Source organism: Lepidochelys kempii, chromosome 1, assembly GCF_965140285.1.
Source record: "Lepidochelys kempii isolate rLepKem1 chromosome 1, rLepKem1.hap1, whole genome shotgun sequence".
Classification (NCBI taxonomy): domain Eukaryota; kingdom Metazoa; phylum Chordata; order Testudines; family Cheloniidae; genus Lepidochelys; species Lepidochelys kempii.
In genome coordinates, this window is record NC_136380.1 from 211,829,094 (window position 1) to 211,845,969 (window position 16,876).

The 16,876-nt window shown below is 48.1% G+C and overlaps 3 protein-coding genes across 11 annotated transcripts in view; 1 reads left to right on the forward strand and 2 right to left on the reverse strand.

Moving 5' to 3' along the window:
• Nucleotides 1-1,891: 1,891 nt before the first annotated feature.
• Nucleotides 1,892-12,048, reverse strand: PHB2 (prohibitin 2). 3 transcript variants are annotated; one of them, XM_073312018.2, is made up of 11 exons: nt 11,588-11,679; nt 11,285-11,429; nt 11,038-11,122; nt 10,048-10,127; nt 9,583-9,767; nt 6,363-6,492; nt 5,594-5,699; nt 5,105-5,180; nt 3,592-3,960; nt 2,452-2,526; nt 1,892-2,026 (listed from the first exon to the last, which is right to left on the reverse strand). In XM_073312018.2, exons 2-9 carry the CDS (start codon nt 11,409-11,411, stop codon nt 3,880-3,882), a joined length of 870 nt encoding a protein of 289 aa, XP_073168119.1. In that variant the 5' UTR covers nt 11,412-11,429; nt 11,588-11,679; the 3' UTR covers nt 1,892-2,026; nt 2,452-2,526; nt 3,592-3,879. The 3 variants fall into 3 exon arrangements, with proteins under 3 accessions (XP_073168119.1, XP_073168111.1, XP_073168101.1); XM_073312010.2 differs by lacking the exon at nt 11,588-11,679 and adding an exon at nt 11,941-12,048 and having other exon boundaries at nt 1,892-2,526; XM_073312000.2 differs by having other exon boundaries at nt 1,892-2,526.
• EMG1 (EMG1 N1-specific pseudouridine methyltransferase) lies at nt 11,725-16,106 on the forward strand. 2 transcript variants are annotated; one of them, XM_073312040.2, is made up of 6 exons: nt 11,746-12,225; nt 12,313-12,414; nt 12,814-12,955; nt 14,922-14,980; nt 15,149-15,298; nt 15,752-16,106. In XM_073312040.2, the coding sequence occupies exons 1-6, from the start codon at nt 12,082-12,084 to the stop codon at nt 15,863-15,865; spliced, it is 711 nt and encodes a 236-aa protein (XP_073168141.1). In that variant the 5' UTR covers nt 11,746-12,081; the 3' UTR covers nt 15,866-16,106. The 2 variants fall into 2 exon arrangements, with proteins under 2 accessions (XP_073168132.1, XP_073168141.1); XM_073312031.2 differs by lacking the exon at nt 15,752-16,106 and having other exon boundaries at nt 11,725-12,225; nt 15,149-15,745.
• Nucleotides 14,297-16,876, reverse strand: part of LPCAT3 (lysophosphatidylcholine acyltransferase 3) — a 29,938-nt gene continuing 27,358 nt past the window's right edge. For all 6 annotated transcript variants that reach the window (XM_073311936.1, XM_073311965.2, XM_073311954.1 and 3 more), the window contains one exon: nt 14,297-16,740. The gene's annotated coding sequence lies outside the window, so the exon portion shown is untranslated. The remainder of the gene's footprint in view (nt 16,741-16,876) is intronic.

Consider the following 16,876-nt stretch of genomic DNA (forward strand, 5'->3'; position numbering starts at 1 on the left):
CCCATATGGTATTCCAAACCCACCCTGAGCCAGCCAGTGCCTCTTAGCTGGCCCACCTAAGATCCGGTGCCCTAGAGGTAAAAGGCTCTCCATCCCATTCCCTGTCTCTGTCTGAGTCAGACAGTTCTGTGAGTTGGGATATAGTCAATAACTGTGGATTTTACCCTATGTAGTCAGTGGCTGAGGTCCTAACTGCTCAAAAACATGCTGTTATTCATTCAGAATAACTTCCTTTTTCATCTGAGTTTCTGAAATTAGCTTATTAAGCCTGGTACTCACACTGGTGGTTGGGTAGGGCTTGTATAGGGTTGGTTTGCCAAGCACTGAAATGCAGCCACCTCTTGGTTCAGAGACAGTAGCTGTTCGGCAGCTGCACAGTAACACTGTCACTTCTTGTCCTAAATGATTGTTTAAAGAATTCCATCTCCAATTGTAGCTGCAAACTGGAATATGCTATGGGCCCTGATTCACAGCCCAACTCTTGGGGGAAAAGAGCAGGGTCTGCTCAATAACACAAGGTTAGGGCCTTGTTGTAGTCTCCGCTGATCAGAGCAGGCTGCAGCACCAGGCTTCCCAAGTGTGTTTTCATTTGTGAGCTAGATGAAAAGCTATTTAAAAAACCAAATGAGTGCGTTTGTTAACCTGGCCCTGGTGAGGCACAGAAGGGGCTGGTTGACAAAAGTGAATGACGGTGTCAGGTGCTTGGACCTTCAGTGGGGAGCACACTGTATGAAAATGAACAGAATGGGGAAAAAGGAAAAGCAAAACTCAAAAGGCTGCGTGTGTTTCTCTCAGCACTTTGTCCTAAACACACCTGTCTCAGGGTCTACACTACAATATTAAATCAACTAAAGTTAAGTTGATGTAAATAAAGCAGTGCTCCATGTCCATGCTTGCATCTTCTCCTGGCAGTATGCGTCCTCACCAGGAGCATTGAATTGGGGGCCTTGTGGGACAGCTAGAGCCTGGCAGCCCTGGGACTGACAGCCTCTGCTGTAGGCAGGGGGCTCATATCTGGCCCCTGCCCAGCTGTTAGGTAGGTGCTGGCTCACAGCTGGCCCCCCACACACACACACACTCCCCAACAGCCTGAGCTGTCAGCTGGGGGCTGAGTTCACAGCTGTGAGCCCCTGCAGGGCTGTTTCACAGTAGGGAATCTACCAGCAGCGAAATCCATATTCTTGATAATTTCATGGCTGCTGTTATTTCACATTTCAGCTCCTGCTCTGGCTGTCTGCCCATGGGGATGGAGGGGTGTTCACAGCAGGAGTCCTCTCCCCTGCTGCTGATAGCCCAAGCTTTGAGCCCCATGTGGGGATCACAACTGGAGCCCCTGTGGTTTGAGAGGAGCAGAGGGACCAAGGGGGCTCTCACCATCCTAAATCCAGTTTGTAGCTGAGCAAGAAAGGCAGGGAGACAGCTGAATTAAATACAGCTGTTTATACAGCCTCCCAAGCAGCATGCTCTGCAGGAAGTGCTCATAGCAGCAGTCTTGCTCTTGTGGGTCTTTTTCATCCTCTTGGCTCATGCAGCTCAAAAGGCAGCAGAACTGGCTCTGTACAAGCCAAATAATGGAGAACACATGTATAGATGAAGTAGGTGTGAAATTGAGATAGAGGGTGCTGAGGAAGGGAGATGACGAACCATGTAGGTCTTGCTGTGAGCTCAGCTCCAGCATGTATCAGGCTGGGATACAAGAGTGACCCTGCCCAAGTGTGCTGGCAGGAGGGCTTCATGCACCAGCTCCAACACTCCCCCCAAACTCAATGAGGGTTTCACACCCTATCCCCCTACCATCTTGGTTCTGGTCACTGCCATACCCAAGCCCCTCTTCTAAACCAAAACAAACACAGAACTCATCCTCCACTACTAAACACACCTGGGACAAAAGTTTTTGTTCTTTTTTTACTTTTACAAACTTTTGAAAGAATCACTGAGCAGATAAAATTATGTGGTCTGAGAGCCCAAAAATGGCAGGAGCCCCATGAAACCTTCATTCAGGAGTTTTCCCATGGGGAAGGGAGGGCTGGAAGAGAAATTAACAAGAAATTCATTGAAGTGAAAGCTAGGTGCTGGTACCAAAGCAAAGGCCTCATAGGCTTGGCAGACACAGCAGTTACGATTCTAGTCCTATTAAAATCCAAGCACTAGTAGAGGCTGGGTGTGAATAACAGGTCCTCAAGGGCTCATACTGCCGACCCCTGCCTGAGTTTAAAACCACTAAAATGGGATTTAATAGCACCCAAATGAAGCAGGAATTAAACTAGCCAACTGATGAAGCCCAAAGGCATATATGGCTCCTAACACTGGGGATTGGGTACCAGCTTGGCCATTGCATTAGGAATTTCAAAGTAAGTGAGAGAGAACAATCAGTGAAAATTAACAGGCACCAGCAGGGGGCCCAGGCAGAGCGGGAATCTTGGGTGAGGGAAGATCGTCAAGGTCACTCACACATCTTGCTCTGTCAGTTGGTGTGAATGGTTCTAGCAGTTTCATTTCTTCCCCGATTTGGTCAGGAGGCTGTCACTGTGGGGATAGAGGAATGAGACATTACAGTCTGGGAGGCACACATGCAGGGGCTAGAGTTTAACAGTTGATCCAGCCTGACATTTGGAGAAGAGTTGGCCTCCAGCTCTGGCTTCACTAGCATGTCTCTCAAAGCTCCATGAGCCCCCTGGGAGAGGTAAAAATTCAACCCATTTTGCAGTGGCAAAAATAAAGGCAGAGGGAAGAAATGACTCAAGATCACACAACTAGACAAGGTCACAGCTGAAACAGAACCAAGGAGTCCTGACTACCAGGCCACCTGCTTTAACCCATTAACTTAGCCACTGAAGACTGGCTGGCCTTCCCCTGTGTCACATGTGGGATTCAGCTGGGGGACAGACTCTGGGCCCAGGGACAGGAGATCACCCTAAACACCACAAGTCTTTGAGAGCATGGAGGGAGTTCCAACCTGCTTGGAGAAAGCCTATGGAGAAAGGGATCCTGTACAGAGAAATACACTCCTGTCCTCCCCCACCAAAAACCACAGCAGCCAAATTCCCATACCAACTGCCTCCTTCCATGATCCCACCCCTCCTCAGTGTAGGCTCTCCACACCACCTGTGTGTCTCCTCCACTTTCAGGAACCCACCCTGATCCCATCTTGGCCTGCACTGACCATGCTGCTAAAAACACTGATTCACCACACATCTGGCCTCCAACCTCTCTCATCCATCCATGGCATTATCTCATTCCCATTATCCCAGTATTGGAGCACCTCACAGTGAGATGCATTTGTCCTCACCGCACTCCTGAGAGCTACGGCAGTGCTATAAGCCCCATTTTACAGCTGGGGAGCAGACAGAAACCAAGACTTACATCCTCATAGGCCTTTAAGCACCAAACTCCCACTGACTTGCCCAAGGGCACACAGGAAATCTGTGGCAGGGCAGAGAATTCAACCCAAGTCTCAGGCTAGTGCTCAAACCACTGGACCATCCTCTTCCATATGGCACACCTCCCTGGCTGCCTGAAACTCTGGGATACCCAGCAGCCCTGCCTCCCATGTGATGGAAAAGGGCTCACACAAAGTGACCTGTGCCTTACCTTCCTCTGCATATCAGGAGAGGCAGCCACAAAAGAGAAAAGAGAAAAACAATTAGATTTAACTTGATTTGAATCCCAAGCTTTAGAAATATAACCAAGGCCCTCCCATGCTATCCATGGACTCACCCCACTCAAGAGAAATGTGATTCAGAGGGACAGAGCTCCAGAGGGGTAACTCTGGGGCTCAGAACACCTTTAACATTCACATAGAGAGGGAGTGAGTTTGAGGGAGGAATCCATCTTCTGGAGCTATTTGGAGCCTCTATGACACTCCCCCCCGCCCCCCCTTTACCTGGTGAAGCCCTCATCCTGTAGGTTCAACTGTAAGTTATCAGCTGTGAGATACACACGGTTCTGCGACGCCGCAATCTGGAAGAGAGACCAAGTGAGGGCAGGGTGGCTGGCGTGGGAGCGAGTTCACAAAGGGGTGAAGTGAATGAGACCCCTCCACTCAACTGCCCCCTTGCACACACATTTTTGGGTGGGACAGACTCTGTGCTTTTGAGTGTAGCCTAAGTCCTTGGAAGTGGTCTCGGGTTATTACATGGGTGAGTTGCGAGCAGTCAGCCTCCACCCCAAACCCCACTTTGCCTCCGACATTTATAATGGTGTTAAATATGTAAAGAAGTGTTTTTAATTTAAAAGGGGGGCGGGGGTCGCACACAGAGGTTTGCTATGTAAGAGGGGTCACCAGTTCAAAAGTTTGAGAACCACTGTGTTAAGGGGCTTCCAAGAGAGGCTGGGGAATCCCCATCAGGTTAGCAAACACCTATCAGGGATGCTCTAGGTTTACTTGGCCCTGCCTGAGTACAGGGGTCTGAACTAGATGACCTCTTGAGGTCCCTTCCAGCCCTACATTTCTACACCTGCTAATTGAGGCAGCACCAGTTAAACTTTAAACTCAGTTTAAACACAGATTTAGTTAAAACTGGTACAAAGTCATGTGTGGACATTTCTTAGCCTGATTTATGTTGATTTACCATAAATCAACACAGAACTGGGTTCAGTGAACCAATATAAGCCAGGCTTACAACCAAATTACGAGTGTCTACATGGAGTTCTGTATTGGTATAATAGCATATCTTGTTCACGTAGTACAAGTATGAATAAGGACAAAGCTATGTCCCGCATCCAGTGCCATCAGATTTTGAGAACTAGTGCTCATTTCAACTTCCCATCACATTGACCGTTGACCCCCAAGCAGGCATGTGCCCCCTTTCCCAAACCACAGGGTACTGGGGCCTCTGGGTGGCTGTGGCTGGGTATGGGGTGCTGAAGTTTGATATAGATCTGCCTTTACGGTTGTGGGGTAGGAGCTTCCCCCCCACACCAAGCTCACAGATCAGTACAGACAACCCCCACCCTGACCAGAATGGTGGGGGTGCAAAGGGGCAAGGTCAGGAGGAAGCAGGTCATATTCGCCTTAGACTCATCACATGGCCTCTGGGATGGGTGGGGGGAGTGCAAACAAGTTAGTGAAGGGGAATGAGACAACCCTAGGCCCCCAACTCACTGTCTTGGAGATGTTTTGGGCAGCTCGGATCTTGCGCAGCTTGATATAGCCTGGGTTCTTGCTCAAGGCTTCACCAATGTGAGGATGACAGTAAGTTAAGGGGGGAATCTGCTAACAGACCCCCACCCAACTTTCCCCTCCCGAGTGTCACCAGATTCTCTGAAACAATACTCATTGAATCACCTTGACCTTTGACCTCATGGGACAGCACAAGCCTCCCCAAGCCAAAGCCATAGCTGGAAGTTTGATGTAGATTAAGTAAGTGTCAGTTGGGAATGGAGGCTCCAGCCTATCACCAAGATCACAGGCCAATGCAGACAGCCCCCATGCTCTGCCCAGGGAAGGGGGACAAATGATAGAAGGCAAGTCACATCTGCCTTCAATCCATCACATGGCTTCCAGTATGTGTATTGTGGGCTGAGACAGACTCCCAGAATCCCTGTGCTCCAGCACGCCTCCCCAATCACACCCACATGGCATGAAAAGGATATCATCTTGGCAGCCGTGGCTTCCCCCTCTGCCTGGACAATCTTCTGCTTCTGTTCCTGCTTGGCCTTCTCCACCAGGAACTGGGCTCGCTGGGCCTCTTGCTGGGCTAGGGAGGGGAAAAGGCCAAAACCAGAGACATTAGAACCAGGTTCCGTCCTTCCAAATCCCATGGCAGGATCCTTCCTACAGTCTATTCCCTGGGGCTCGTACTTCTCACAGCCTGCAGTTATGGTATCACCATAACTGCCCTTGCCCAGCTAGTCATTTACTTAGATTGTCCATTTTTTTGACACAATTTATGTGTTGGCAGTACCTAGCACAGGGAGGCTGGGGCCCTTAGGCACAACCACAATACAGCTACAAACACTAATAGTCAGGAACTGAGCGTATCTCCCTGAAGCAATAGGAACTGAAGCCTGCTGCAGGAATGGAGAATCTTCTAGTCCAGCTTCCATGACCAAGCACTTTCAAATGCTGCCTGTCAAATACACAGGTTCTGGATGCTGGCCGAAGGAGCCAGACTTTAGCAAGACCTGACTGTGATTATATCCATGTGACGTTAGTGCCATTTTAGACAAAACTTTCGGCACTGAATTTCCTTATACAAAAAGGAAAGGAATGGAACTACCTGTGGCTAACTGTCGCAGTAGGATTCCAGAGTTCACCTGTCACAGAGGCAGATGGGCTGAGGATTCTAAAACAGAAGGGCCGCTCCTGCAGCACTCATCCCCTAACACTGTGCTGAGGCTTGAGAACAGCACCAACTCACCCACTTGCTTAGCCTCAACAGCCGCTGTGTACTCGCGGCTGAAACTTAGCTCGGTGATGGCCACATCATCCAAGATGAGGCTGAAATCCTTGGCTCGCTCTGTCAGTTCCCGTCGGATTAGCAGAGAGACCTGAAATGAAAGAGTGGGTAGGAGGGGCAGAAGGATTGTAACCCACAGATCTCTTCCCAGTTACCATTCCCTCCAGAGCATCATTGCCCCCCTCCCCTTCAATCCACTTCCCAGGGCCCCTATTTCCCAGTATCCTGAGCGATAAGGAGAGGATTCTTGAGCAGAACAGGACCCTTGCATAGGAACCTAAGAATTGCCAGACCAAGACCCACGGTCCATCTAGCCCAGTACCCTGTCTCTGACAGTGGCCAGGGCCAGCTGCTTCAGGGAAAAGTATAAGAAACCCTGCAGCCAGCAGATGTGGGAAAATGTGACCATATTAGGTTTCAGCCTGGTCTCTAATAGTCAGAGATCGGCTTAAACTCTGAAGCATTAACTAACTCTGGATAGTCCTGATACCTAGATGAATATCCACTCTCTTTCAATCCTGCTAAGTTCTTGGCCTCAGTGACATTCTGTGGCAATGATTTCCTCAGTTTAGTCACTTTCAATGTCATTGACAGTCCTCGTGTTCTTGTGTTCCGAGACAGGGAGAAAAGAAGTTCCTGATCTCCCTTCTCTACAGGGGTCATTATTGTGTAGACTTATGTCCCCTCTTATGTCTCCTTTCTAATGAAACAATCCCAATCTGTCTAGTCTCTTTGTTTTTCCAGGCCCTTGATCATTCTCATCACTCTTCTCTGAACCCACTCCAGTCCCGCAATATCCACTGGAGATGGAGTGACCAATACAGCACACAGTATCCAGAGAAGGCTGCACCAGTAATTTATATAAAGGCATTATAATATTCCCTGTATTATTCACAATCCCATTCCATATGCCTCCTCATATTTTGTTTTCCTTTTTTAACCACAGAGACTGTCACTGAGCTGTCTGTGTTGCCCAGGTCTCTCTCCTGAGCTGATAGTTAATTTTGAATCCTGTATGGCGCAGAGGTTCAGCTTTTTCCCTCCCTCATGCATTACTTTGCATTCATTGACACTGGATTTCATTTGCCATCATGTGACCCATTCCCTTAGCATGTTTGGGTATCTCTGAAGTTCTTCCCAGTCGCCTCTCGTCCAGACTAACCCAAATAATTCTTATCTGCAGATTTTGTTTCCTCACTGCTCAGCCAGGTCCCTTACAGATCATGAACACATATTAAACAGCATGGGATCTAGTACAGTCCCTTGAATTCCCAGCTGTTAACCTCTAATCAGGATGCAAACTAACCATTTATTCCTACTCTTTACTTTCTGTCTTGTAACCAATTTTTGATCTATAGCTATATGTTGTCTCTCACCCCCACAGTGACTGAGCTTCTTTAGTAGGCTCTTGTGTAGGACCTAGTCAAAGGCTTTTTGGAAGTCTAAAAAAATGTCAACCCTTTCTTCTTTATCCACTATTTCTCTTACACATGCAAGTAATTCTGAGATGTATGAGACATGATTTTCCTTTGCAGAATCTGCGCAGGTTAGACATTATCAGATCATGAAATTCTAGGTGTTTTGTTGTTTATAATAATTTCAACCTGTGTGCCAGGCACAGATATACGGCTAACTGCATAGTAATTCCTCAGATCACCCCTAGAGCCTTTTTAAAATATAAGTACACCATTTTCTATCCTTCAATTCTCTGGAGCAGAGGCTGGTAATGAGAGTGTGACTATTTTGTTAGCAGCTGCGCCACTTCGTCCTGAAATTCCTTCTGTAACCAGCTAGGCCTGGTGATTTTGCCTTTTAAATTATCAATTTGGAACAGACTTTATCTTCACTACCAGGAAAGAACAGATTATGGTAGGAATCCCTCCAACATTCTTAGTGCTGAAGACTGATGCAAAGAAAACATGCAACTTCTCAACCAAATCCTTAATTGTACCTCTGATAATTCAGGGGACTCACCAATTCTCTCAGACTTCTTGCTTCTGATATGTTGAAAGAATCTCATTTGTTTTATGTCTTTCGCTATTTGCCCTTCAAACTCTATCTTGGCCCTTTTAATTTTCCTCCTATACATTGTCTCCTATAATTTATGCTCCTGTTTATTGGCTTCATAAGTCCTACCTTTTGAAAGATTGCTGTTTGGCTTGAATAGCATATTGAATCTTATTCAGTTATATTGGTTCACTCCTTGGCTCTCTGGATCCCTTTTAGTTCAACGCACCCATGTTGCTTCAATTATTGTTTTTATAAGTAGCATCAATTCTACATCTTTGGATTTTACCTCTTCCTTTTATCGTTTAACTTCTAAAAGGGTCTTTTGACTAACCTACTCATTTTATTGAAATCTCCCTTTCTAAAGTTTAGTCATTTTTTGATACCCTAATTGCCCCATGGATGTTGAGCCTTATTATACTGTAGTCACTATTCTTTAGTGGCTCTGCTACTGTCACTTCTTGACTTAACTATCAGTTTCTTAAGACTAAAATGAAAGTGTTCTTTTTTCTCTTGTGCTGTCTAGAACTTGCTTCTTGGAACAGCTCTCTCTTAAAATGTCAATCAATTGCTTCTCTAAACTTGGTTGTGCTGTTGGACCAGGCTGTGTGTGGGCCGTTGAAATCCCCCATTATCTTCATTAAGTTTTCCTGCCTCTGATGTCTCTCCACATTGTGCACTCAATTTCCTCTTTTTGATCTGGAGGCCGGTAACACATTCTTACATCTTGGGATTTGTACCCCTGGAGATTCAATGGTGTGATCCTGGCCAATGAGAATTTTTATCTCGCTGGATTCTATAGAATCTTGTAGATACAGCAGTGCTCTGCCATCTCTTCAGTCCAGTCTGTCTGACTTGTATAGATTGACCTTACGGTTCCTTCCGTAGGAGTCTACACTTGGCCTCCAGAATCCCTTTTCTACATTTTCCTGTGCGTCTGGTCCCAACATGTACCAGGACCACAGGCTTCTCCTCACTAACCAGAAGCCAGTTGAGGAGTCTCGTGGTATCTGCCATCATTGAACCTGGCAGGAAAGTGACTCTGACACTGGTGTCAGAGGGCTAATCCTTCCACACTAGCCTCTGTTCCTTGTCCATTCTGTGCATCAGGGTTGGGGGTAGAGGGGGAAGGAGAAGATATCACTCAGACAGACACCTCTGATAATAAACAGACCTGAGCCCGTTGAGTGATGAGTTGTGAAGCATTGAACTTGGCCACAACACTTTTGAGCACCTCGTTGACGATGGAAGGAAGGACCCGCTCCTCATAGTCCAGACCCAGACGCTGGTACATTTTGGGCAGCTCTGCAGCATTGGGGCGTGAAAGGACACGCAGAGAGATGTTCACCATCTGCAGATCTAAGAGACAGAATCAGATTGACTACATCCCCAAAGCCTAGCCTGGTTCCCACCAGCTTCGCCAGTACCCCTAAATCTGCAGGCCCTACACCACTACTCCAGTCCTAGGCTCCCCTCTTTCTGCTAAAGTCTTTCTCCTGGCTTGCAGCTCCAACTCCACTATTCAACTCCTCTGCTTAAGCGCCACATGCCCCCTAGTATTCTAGCACTGGGCTAATACAGAAACCATGGACAAAGAACTTTGTCCCTTCCTCTGTCCTGGTCAAATAGATGGTCTCACCTTTGGAGCCTGTTGGGGAGGAGATTTTTCGGGGTCGAGCTCGGATATCATAAATTATTGGATACTGAAACCAGGGGATTCTGAAAAGCCAAGGAGAAAAATCATGTTATACAAACAACAGAGGTATCACAAATGAGGGAAAGGAGATTGGGATGGAGAGTGTATGTGTGTGCAATGGGAGGGAGGGGAAACAGTGAATCCAAGGACTTAGTAATACTGTAGAAGGATGAAACCATATTTAGGGCACTAGCTTATGACCTGGAAGACCACAAACCCCTTCTCTACCACAGCCTTCCTACATGACTTTGGCCTTCCCTCAGTTCCCAGACTATAAAGCAGGGATAATAGCATCACCCTGCCTCACAGGGCCATGGTGAGGATAAATACATCTAAGATTGTGATATGAGGAGCTTAAGTTCTACAGTAATGGGGGCTATACCCCCAGAAGTACCACAGGTAGATCAGTACTAATGGAGCAGTTGAGCTATTACCTCAGCTGTTTCCTACTAAAAACTTTAACTTTTTCCTGTTTTGATGATGACATCAAATTTCTAACAAGTGGATTTTTTGTAGTCTCTCCCTATTTTTTAAATCCAGAAAGTGGGTGTGTCACACTTGATACAGTTATTTAGAGGATCCCAATTTAGCTGTGATGTTGCCACCTCATTGCTACAAGTTCCCAACCTTGCTGCTGTCATGTGGCTGAAGATGGTACTCAGCAAAGTTATGTCGCCAGCACAGGTCCTTTCAGAGGTACAGCAAGATCTTTAGAATAGTTAGTAGATTTTAAGTTAAGATTTAGGAACTACAGGAATGTTTATGATCCTGAGATTAAGGCTACTTTTTCAAAAAGGAATTCACTGGGGGTAGCAGTTAAAGTCTTGGTGTGATACCTGCAGGTGATCACAATCAAGAGAAAGTTGGTTCAAAGGTAATCTAGCGATGTGGATGAAACTCCAGGAGCACCCTTCAAGCACCTCTGACCCTTACCTGAAGTGCAACCCCTCGGCCAGGATCGTGTCTGGCTGGATCCCACCAATGCGGTTGAAGAATATTGCCCTCTGGCCTCCTTCCACTGTGGGGAGAGCGGGCAGCAGTCAGGCAGGGCCGGGAGGGGGGAGTAGAGCGGGGAGAAGAGAGTGGAGCGCGGGTCAGGCCAGGCCGAGCGGGTGCGGGGTGGAGCACGGGTTGGGCCGGAGAGGGCGGGGGGGTGGAGCATGGGTCCAGTCGGACTCACCGGTGAAGACCGACTCGCGGACCCCGTAGGCGACGGCACCGGCTCCCAGCAGCAGCTTGAGGGCGGTGCCCATCCCGCGCGGCCCGGCGGGGAGACGTCCCGCCAAGTCCTTCAGGTTCTGGGCCATGGGGAGTTCGGTCGGGCGCTGTGGGACGGACAGACAAATAGGCAGCCACGTCAGTCAGACAGACAGACAGATAGTCTCGCTCTCCCGTCCCGTCCTGTCCCGTCTCTTCCGTGGACCCTGACGCGGACTCCCCCACGGCTGGGAGTTCAGCCCGCGCCCCCTAAACCAGTCCTCACCTGCCCCCACGTTGCCGCTACAGGAGGAGGGAGAAAGGGCACCGGAAGTGTTCTGTTCTAACCCCTCCGGCAGGAACCGGTAACCGGAAGCGGCTCACCCCTTTTCCAACATGGCGCTCTGAGCTTAAAAAACCAATCGGGCAGATGCCGTGCCCGCTTCAAAAATGGCAGACGGAAACCAGCCTCGCTGCGGGGAAGTTACTTTACACCACGGCTTCATAATTTCGATCATCGGGCACCACTTTGGGTAATGGCAACATCCCAGTAACGGGCCAGTCTGCCGGGAAGCGAGCTACAGGGAGGGTAAATATCCGGACACAGGGCACGTGACGTCGATGTTTCCGTTCTCTTACCGGAAGCAGCCTCTCGCACACCGGAAGTGCTGGGAATATTGGCCAATTTCTAGGCTCCGTCTCCGCCGCAGCTGGGGGAAGTGCGAGGTCCCAGCTTAGAAGAGTACGAGCTGCAGGTGTGACGCCGCTTCCGGTTCTAAGATGGCGGTGCCCAAGCGGCAGCTCCGAAGACCAGTAGGGGACGCGGCGACAGAGACCGACCCGGCCCGGGAGGCGAAGCAGGCCTGGGGGCAGCGGCGGCGGCTTCTAGTGCTTCTCGAGGGAGCGAGTCTGGAGACCGTGAAGGTGCTGGGGAACACGACTGGGTTGGGCCCGGCGGGACTCGCCGTGACCCACCTTGTCCTCACTCTCTTCTCGCCCCTTTGGCTGCAGGTTGGGAAGACGTACGAGCTGCTGAACTGCGACAAGCACAAATCGCTGCTGCTGCGAAGCGGCCGGGACCCAGGGGAAGTGAGGCCCGACATCACACACCAGGTACGACCCCCGTTGTGTAGGTCCTAGGAAGGGCCAGGTCGCTATGCCAGGCACTAGCCCCTGCAGAAGGCGCTTATGCAAAAGCCACCCAAAAGGGAACGTTTTCTCTGGTCTCCCCATAACGAGAGGTCAGCTTGTTCTTTGAAGCAGGATTGGCCCTTCCAAATATTTTTCTTTTAAGTTTATTAATCACATTACCCACGTAAACAGCCATCTTTTAAAATTCTGCTGCAGCAGAGCTAGTGCACCTTTTTGGATCTTTTCTTACCACTTCTTCAGCAGAATAGTCCCTCCCTGCTCGCTGTGCCCAGACCCCGATGTCTGAGAGTTGAGCCTTCTTTTTAGCATCAAATTCTCTGGTGTCATGTGCTTTCCCCATTATGTGCTTTCTTTCTTAAGAGCCTCCTGATGCTCATGGACAGTCCCCTGAACCGGGCTGGCCTGCTGCAGGTTTACATCCACACCCAGAAGAATGTTCTCATTGAAGTCAATCCCCAGACCAGGATTCCCAGAACCTTTGATCGATTCTGCGGTCTAATGGGTAAGAGGTTCAAACTGCTTCTTCATCCCCTTATGGCTCCCTACTTATGACACTTTGACCTGCTAGCCTGTCTGTTTCTTTATTTGCTTTCCCCTCCTCCACTTGCTTGAGCCCTGGGTTCAGTAGCTTCTCCCCTTAAGCTGGGGGAGGGGCCTTCAGATATGAGCGAGCACAGGATAGAAAAAAGAATGAGTACTTGTGGCACTTTAGAGATTAACAAATTCATTTGAGCATAAGCTTTTGTGGGCTAAAACCCACTTCATCGGATGCATGCAGTGGAAAATACAGTAGGAATATATACACACACACACAACATGAAAAAATGGGTGTTGCCATACCCACTATAACAAGAGTGATCAGTTCAGGTGAGCTATTAGCAGGAGGGGGGAAAAAAACCTTTTGGTAGTGATAATCAGGATGCGCATCATCAAGGATCTACAACCTATCCTCAAGGATGATCCCTCACTCTCTCAGATCTTGGGAGACAGGCCAGTCCTTGCTTACAGACAGCCCCCCCCAACCGGAAGCAAATACTCAGCAGCAACCACACACCAAAAACACTAACCCAAGAACCTATCCTTGCAACAAAGCCAGTTGCCAACTCTGTCCACATATCTATTCAGGGGACACCATCATAGGACCTAATCACATCAGCCACACTATCAGAGGCTCATTCGCTTGCACATCTACTAATTTGATGTGTTAGCAATGCTCCTCTGCCATGTACATTGGCCAAACTGGACAGTCTCTACGTAAAAGAATAAATGGACACAAATCAGACGTCAAGAATTATAACATTCAAAAACCAGTCTGAGAACACTTCAATCTCCCTGGTCACTCACAGACCTAAAAGTGGCAATACTGCAACAAAAAAACTTCAAAAACAGACTCCCATGAGAAACTGCTGAATTGGAATCAATTTGCAAACTGGACACCATTAAATTAGGCTTGAATAAAGACTGGGAGTGGATGGGTCATTACACTAAGTAAAACTATTTCCCTATGCTTATTTCTCCCCCCCTATTGTTACTCACACCTTCTTGTCAGCTGTTGGAAATGGGCCATCCTGATTATCACTATGAAAGGTTCTCTTCCCCTCCCCCCCCCCCCCGCTGATGATAGCTCACCTTAACTGATCACTCTTGTTATAGTGGGTATGGCAACACCCATTTTTTCATGTTCTCTGTGTGTGTATGTATAGATGGATAGCTATATCTTCCTACTGTATTTTCCACTGCATGCATTCAATGAAGTGGGTTTTAGCCCATGGAAGCTCATGCTCAAATAAATTTTAGTCTCTAAGGTGTCACAAGTATTTCTCATTCTTTTTGCTGACACAGACTAACACGGCTACCACTCTGAAACCTGTCACCACACAGGATAGAAGGAAGCCATAAATATTCAGGGCTGAAAATTTTGAGGAAAGATTCAAAGAGCCATATAGACTCAGACTTTAAGACCAAAAGAGACCATCATGCTCATTTAGTCTGACCACCTGTGCGTTGCAGGCCACAGAACCTCACCCACCCATTCCTGTGATAGACCCATAACCTCTGGCTGAGTTACTGATGTCCTCAAATCATGATTTAAAGAGTTTGTTACAGAAAACCCACCATTTACACTAAGTTAAAACTGAGAGTTGACCCTGCTGCAGAGGAAGGCAATAAAAAACAAACCAACCAACCAGCCCCGGCTCTGTTTGTTGTGGTGAAGCAAAATAACCTTCTGCAAGTCTGGGGATGTAAACTGCAGCCATAGATTGTTTGGGAGAATGGGATGAGAGAAAGGAGTCCAGGTCTGAGCCTGAGGGATGCTGCCCCAAGGGAAGGTTCTACATTGTTAAAGGCATTGGAAATTAGGAGGTTCAGACACAAAACTTGAGGCTTTTCCCAACTCAGCTTGCTGAAGAATAGGTACTCTAAAGTTGGCACATGAAAATTTCCTTGTTCTCTTTTTCTCCGACCAGTTCAGCTGCTACATAAACTCAGTGTCCGTGCAGCTGATGGGCCCCAGAAACTGTTGAAGGTAAAAGTTTCTATTCCTAACTGTTGAGGGGGAACTTAATGACTCTGTGGTGCTCCGTAAGGGCTGAGAATGTGGTAAGAAGTGAGCCTCTGCTGCTGTACAGAAAAATTGTTTGGAATCCCAAGATCTCACCTTTAAACCTCAAGCTAAATGTGTTTGCCCATGCAGGTCATCAAGAATCCAGTGACTGATCATCTCCCAGTGGGCTGCATGAAGATAGGCACCTCTTCCTCAGTTCCCAACGTGACGGATGTGCGTGAACTGGTTCCCACTGCAGAGCCTGTTGCAATTGTTGTGGGAGCTTTTGCCCATGGCTCGGTAAGGGTAGTGGTAGCTGACACACCTCTTCTCCCATCATTGATTGCCTGGTGGAGCAGACAACCTGTCATGGGAAGTAGGGGACTCTTTCCCTTTCAGTATACATCATGGTGTTCCTGCACTACAGAGAGGATGCTGTTGATGCAAAGCCTGTGCACACCTGCATGATTGCTTATCTTAAGGGGGTATTCCCTTTCAATTCCTCTCCCAGAATTGCACTGAAATTTTATAATTTTATGCCACAGTCATGCTAACCCACTTCATCTGGATGCAAAATGTTGAGTTAGTAGCTGTCCTGCCCTGCCCTGCTTTAAGGGTGGGTGCCTATCAGTTTTGGGTGGATTGCAGTACATAGTGTGAAAAGTACTGAAGTGCAGTGGTTGGGGGTGTTAACTGACTGGATAGTAACATGGATTTCCTACTTCCCCCTCATTCTTCTCTCTCTCTCCCCAGCTGAATGTTAACTATACAGAGAAGATGATCTCCATCAGCAACTATCCCCTCTCTGCTGCCCTGACCTGTGCCAAGATCACCACAGCCTTTGAGGAGGCATGGGGGGTGGTGTGAGCCCTCCATAATTGGCCCTGTGGAGTAGGACTCTGATCTTTCTAGAATTGGCAGCTATTTTTCTACTCGTGTGTGTAAGGAGCACTGAGAGTCAACCTTGGCTGAAGGCTTAGTAGTAGACTTCAAGGCATACCGTGCTGAGCTTTCCTTCCATACAGGCTGCTCCCACGGTGAGAGGCCAGTAGGCACCCCTCTGGGGCTGATCTTTCTCCTTATATTAAAATTACTTTTGATAAAGATGCATTTTTGTGCTGTGAATTTTCTAACTGCAGGTGAGTAAAGAGGTGAGGAGAGATGCTGGAGGGTCTGTGCCTGTATTATGACCTTTGCTAACATAAACCTATTCCTCAGCAGCAGCTGACCGTACAGTCAAGAGTAACTGTCACTCAACCATACCCTGATAAACCTGAGCCAGAGAGGTCTCCCACAGCAGATATTTAACATTCCTTGGACCTACTGTTCCCTGGGGAGGAGGTTCCACCCCTCCCACTCACCAGAAAAGGCAGCTGAAGCAGGAGTGGGGAGGGGGAAAAAAAAACAAGAAACAATTTTTATCTGGGATGACTGAGAAGTAGAAAATTCAGAGGTGGTTCCATCCCCACATGGTGGTGGTGTTTAGTGCTTTACAATCATTTGAATTCAGCAGAAAGGAGTGTCCACCAGAGGGCAGCAGAGAGATAAGGCAACATGTAGAGGGTGTGGAAAGTGGAGGGGCATTGCCCTCTGCGCTCCTCACCAGGGGGTCTCTGACCCTGTACTCTCTTTTCCCCTCATCACATTGACAGAACAGTTGAACTTGAACACAGAAAACTTGACAGGTGGTGCTTTAGCAGGGGATGAGTCCATCACCTGTGACAGTTCACGCATGGTACAAACTGAAAGGCAAACAAACAAACAGGCAAAGTTAGGAATAAAGCAGCCTCCATTGACATCTGTTATCCCTCAATCCTGATCTGCACCTGTGCCCCCTTTTCTGTTCTAGGCCTCATCTTTCCCTGCCCCACTCTGCAG

What these genes read in the sequence shown, in the direction of transcription:
- PHB2 (XM_073312010.2), bottom strand. Translation starts at nt 11,411, where the DNA reads ATGGCCCAGAACCTGAAGGACTTGGCGGGACGTCTCCCCGCCGGGCCG. An exon ending in CCGCGAGTCGGTCTTCACCG is followed by an intron (nt 11,123 to 11,284) that starts GTGAGTCCGACT and finishes CTCTCCCCACAG; the next exon opens with TGGAAGGAGGCCAGAGGGCA. An exon ending in TCATCACTCAACGGGCTCAG is followed by an intron (nt 6,493 to 9,582) that starts GTCTGTTTATTA and finishes CTTTCATTTCAG; the next exon opens with GTCTCTCTGCTAATCCGACG.
- EMG1 (XM_073312031.2), top strand. Translation starts at nt 12,082, where the DNA reads ATGGCGGTGCCCAAGCGGCAGCTCCGAAGACCAGTAGGGGACGCGGCG. An exon ending in GGCCCGACATCACACACCAG is followed by an intron (nt 12,415 to 12,813) that starts GTACGACCCCCG and finishes TTCTTTCTTAAG; the next exon opens with AGCCTCCTGATGCTCATGGA. An exon ending in TCGATTCTGCGGTCTAATGG is followed by an intron (nt 12,956 to 14,921) that starts GTAAGAGGTTCA and finishes TTCTCCGACCAG; the next exon opens with TTCAGCTGCTACATAAACTC.